This window comes from Pyrus communis, chromosome 8 (genome assembly GCF_041283825.1).
Source record: "Pyrus communis isolate YQ-2024b chromosome 8, ASM4128382v1, whole genome shotgun sequence".
Classification (NCBI taxonomy): Eukaryota; Viridiplantae; Streptophyta; class Magnoliopsida; order Rosales; family Rosaceae; genus Pyrus; species Pyrus communis.
Window position 1 is genome coordinate 20,957,045 of NC_142572.1, and position 4,175 is coordinate 20,961,219.

The following is a 4,175-nucleotide window of genomic DNA, read 5'->3' on the forward strand; positions in this document are numbered from 1 at the left end:
CGTTACATCCGAGCACAAACCCAAAACTTATAGATTATGTTATGAGCACGAAACGTCAGATTAACAAAATATTTTTTGTAGCGTGTGATTGATTGCTTTGATAAAGTTTTCCTCGTCGTCTTATAACATTACATATTTAAACCTTCTCTTCCTCCATCCCAGTAGTTTAAATGGATTTTAGCATAATCCAATCATTTGCCTAGTTGACAAATTATTAGATCTGTGATTGGATAAAAAATGGTTATGATCCCAGCCACGTATCCAACTTTTCCACCAAAAAAAATAATTAAAAAAATAACTTTTCCACTAAAACCTGCATAGCTCACTACCCGTCGCGGGAATGCTCCAGGACAAAGCGCTACAAAACCAATCGACAAACCACGTGTCATTATCGTAGCTCACCTGTATTCACAGCTAGGTGGGATTAGGACAGGCACTTGACGTCCGTTGATATATAAATCGAAGCTCTTCGCGCGGGTATCGTGCTCGTCCACCCTGAAACCAAATGTAAAATCCGCGCCAGCGAAGCGAGAGAGAAGCAGCCCCTTGAAGCCTTCCGGTGCACCCGCGGACATTTTTCTTCGAAGAGCACAAGGCGCAGAAGAAGTAGCCTCGATCCGATGAACTGTTGGCGGGGCGACCCGCAAGGCTAAGGTAGGCTATATCCTAGGAAGGTTTTCTGTAATGCTAATGTTATTTATGCTTTCATTTGAAAATGGTCAATGCCAAAAATTAGCAAAGATGTGTTGAAGGTAAAAATAAATGTGAATAACATTATTCTTTTGTAATCTCATGTTTATAGGTCATTTAATTTCAATACAGGTTATTATTTAATGTAAATTTAGTAGATGATAGGTAATAAATAATAAGTTTAGAATATGTTATCTACACATCTTTTTTTATTTTTTACATACCCTTTTAATTTTCGACCATCGGATCAAATGAATTGAAGAAGATAACTGACATAAATTAATGAGCGGTGTATAAGAAGTAAAAAAATGTGTGTAGATATTACACCCCATAAGTTTTATACCAAAAATTTTAAATTAATTCTATCTCACGTCTCTCTTTATCCTATTTGTAAAAAAAAAACTATACGATTTAGAATCTATGCTTCTTAATTAAGAAAAGAAAAATAATTTTTTTAAATTCACAAATAAATCCCTATGTTCACAATTCTTTACTTTCTGTTGCGTTTTTCTAATGAAGTGATCTTTGTACATTCTTAATCTCTTTCTTTAATTATTCTTGATTTAATTAATAAGTTAATTATTTATATTGTCCTTGAATATATCGGCTACGTTATAATTTTTAATAATTTATAATCTATTATATTGACTAATATATAATTTTTACGTCAGAAAAAAAATAAATGTATGATTTTATAACATTAATTTCAGTTAGCCCACCAAGAAAGAAAATCCTGTCTCCGCCCCGTTGCAGACGACAGCAATGGAATTCTCGGTACAATAATTCCCTAATTTAATTCAATTTTCATGAGTTTTTTAAATATTTTTTTTTTCAAATGTTGACTTTGATTTTCTGTTGAATTAATCGACCGGCATTGAGCGTAATTTTTTTTTTTTTTTTTTTTTTTTTTTTTTTTCCGGCTGTTGAGCAGAGATCGAGTTCGTTATCAATCGGGGAGAAGATCTGCGCGGCGTTTATACCGTTTGCAGCTATGGTAGAGGCGCTGGTTTTCGCCGTGACCGGTTGCTGCAGCCTCCGTACCGGCCGCCCAATCAACCGCGGTTTCGCTTGCGGCGATATGTCTCAACTCGCTGATGAAACCAGATGTATTGGAATTGTGAATTTTCTTTCGTTTTGTTTTGGAATTTGGGAAAAAAAAATTTAACAGAAATTATGAAATCATGATGCAGTTACTGTCAACGAGCTGGAGGCGTTGTATGAGCTTTTTAAGAAGCTGAGCAGCTCGATTATCGACGACGGATCGATTCACAAGGTCAGCTGAATTTGCTTAGAAAGTTAGAATTCTTCATATTTTGAAGAACTGTGATGTTTCTTTTGAGATTGGAGTTGTCGTGCTTAATTGTGTAATGGTGGTTATGCTGTAGGAGGAGCTTCAATTAGCACTATTTCAAACTCCCCAAGGCGAAAATCTGTTCCTTGACCGGGTAAATGCATCGAGCAGCTGAAATAATTTTGCTCACCATTGTGTTGATTGCAGTTAGATGAGTTTAAATTTTGAGATTTTGGTAGTAGATTGATTAAATCACACTCAACTAACGGCAATCAATGCGACGGTGATGGATGGTGAGCAAAAGGAATGAATGGTTTTGTTTTGTATGTGTAGCTCTGCCTTCGTGTGTATGATTGCTAACTTGTTTTCGATCTTGTAGGTTTTTGATCTATTTGATGAAAAGAAAAATGGTGTCATTGAATTTGATGAGTTTGTTCATGCACTCAATGTCTTCCATCCTTACGCCCCTATTGATGACAAAATCGATTGTAAGTGTTACTGCTATGTATTGGATTGTGTAAATGCAGGTCGTGTGTCGTTCTTATTTAATGATTTGTGTTTGTTGATTACTTGCAGTTGCATTTCGGCTATATGATCTGAGACAAACTGGATTCATTGAGCGAGAAGAGGTGAGCACGATACTTTTCTTAACCTCTGAATCTCCGAGGTAAACTATTTTTAGATGTGTTGTTAAGTTGGTACTGTGTTTCAGGTTAAGCAAATGGTGATTGCCATATTGATGGAATCCGACGTGAAATTGCCGGATGATATTCTTGAGGAAATCATTGAGAAGGTAAGCGCTGAACATGTCTAGGTCTGAATTTTATTTACCGGGTGTTGGTGATCTAGAGCCAAGAGAATTTAGCACCCACGGCATCTCTAATTGTGCTGCAGACATTTGCCGACGCTGATGCTGACAAAGATGGGAAAATTAACAAAGAAGAATGGAAGGTTTTCGTGCTTCGGCATCCATCGCTTCTGAAAAACATGACTCTTCCTTATTTGAAGTATGTAACTTGCCTGCGTCTCTTACTTGAAGCATCCAACCTTTCAACTAAAATTTCAGTATTAATTGAAAATTACTGACCTGCCTGTGAACCAATCCTCTAGGGACATCACGACAGTATTTCCGAGTTTCATTTTTCACACCGAAGTTGAAGACTGAGCATTTGAAAGCCTTTTCCTACAGAGGATCTTTGGAAAAAGAACATAATTCCAAAGCTCCTGCGTATTGCGGAGATACTTTCATCAATTCAAATGGGAAACATCCGAGTTTTAGGCAAGGCCGGGATGGCTGCACCGCAAGATTATTCGTTTGGTTTAAGCTTCAAAGCGCAACAAGAATTCTTCATCGATTCAAAGCCTTTGTATTTTGTACAGTGAGGTCATTTTTGTAGCGATATTTATAAATATAAATATGTAGTGCTTCTTGTAAATACATTTTTTGTAGTGAGAGAGAAGTCATTTTTGTGGTGAATTTGGATGTAGATGCAGACATATTTGCCAAAATAAAAGAGCTCTGTGGTAAAAGTTAAGCTTCAAGTAACATTTAAAGGGGCTGGCCGTTACTAAGAGGCTTTCTGAACTCGAACACGAAATTGTGCGGTCTTGGGCTCATAGCAATACGAGCTTTGTACTAGGAGGAACTCTGCCCTGAAGATTTTGCCGGACTATTTCCCTCCATTCGTACCTTCACCTTCCAACCAATCCCTACCGAGAGGTTGAAGACGATCTGCTCAAGACTCTGCACATTTTGTTTCGTACCAATCACCTACACATTTTGTTTGCAGCGCGTAAATCGCGAATCCCAGGAGTTCAGTCGGAATTTATTAGTTTCTCATAGATCATCAATCAATTTAAGATCAAAATCAGGAGAGTCTAAGGAGAACATATATTGCCACCACTTTGTTTTGCCATTGTTTACATCTACCCTAATCAATAGCTTTCTTGGGCAACACTCTAATGAGTTGCCTCTCTTATCGATTGGGGAAATAGGGAAGTGGACAGGGACGAAGCTAGAGAGCTATACAGATGGGAGCATCCTCAGATAACAAAGTCACAAATTAAAAAGCTAAAAAATTTACTAAACAAAACACATATATTAATTCATAAGGTTTTTCATACGACATATTACAATATCATTCGATGCATTTTTATGTTTTGAAAGCATTACATGACAATTTAATTATCAATA

The 4,175-nt window shown here is 36.7% G+C and overlaps 1 protein-coding gene across 2 annotated transcripts; it reads left to right on the forward strand.

Annotated features, from left to right (window-relative positions):
• Positions 1-461: 461 nt before the first annotated feature.
• LOC137717890 (calcineurin B-like protein 10) lies at positions 462-3,511 on the forward strand. Of its 2 annotated transcripts, XM_068457393.2 has the most exons (10): positions 462-654; positions 1,401-1,464; positions 1,622-1,796; positions 1,881-1,963; positions 2,076-2,135; positions 2,361-2,469; positions 2,558-2,610; positions 2,694-2,774; positions 2,876-2,988; positions 3,092-3,511. In XM_068457393.2, exons 2-10 carry the CDS (start codon positions 1,453-1,455, stop codon positions 3,144-3,146), a joined length of 741 nt encoding a protein of 246 aa, XP_068313494.2. In that variant the 5' UTR covers positions 462-654; positions 1,401-1,452; the 3' UTR covers positions 3,147-3,511. The 2 variants fall into 2 exon arrangements, with proteins under 2 accessions (XP_068313494.2, XP_088555230.1); XM_088699104.1 differs by lacking the exon at positions 1,401-1,464 and having other exon boundaries at positions 514-654.
• The last annotated feature ends 664 nt before the right edge of the window (positions 3,512-4,175 follow it).

Coding starts and splice junctions, on each gene's coding strand:
- LOC137717890 (XM_068457393.2), top strand. Junction 2,775..2,875: donor TTGAGGAAATCATTGAGAAG/GTAAGCGCTGAA, acceptor ATTGTGCTGCAG/ACATTTGCCGACGCTGATGC. Junction 2,989..3,091: donor ATGACTCTTCCTTATTTGAA/GTATGTAACTTG, acceptor CCAATCCTCTAG/GGACATCACGACAGTATTTC.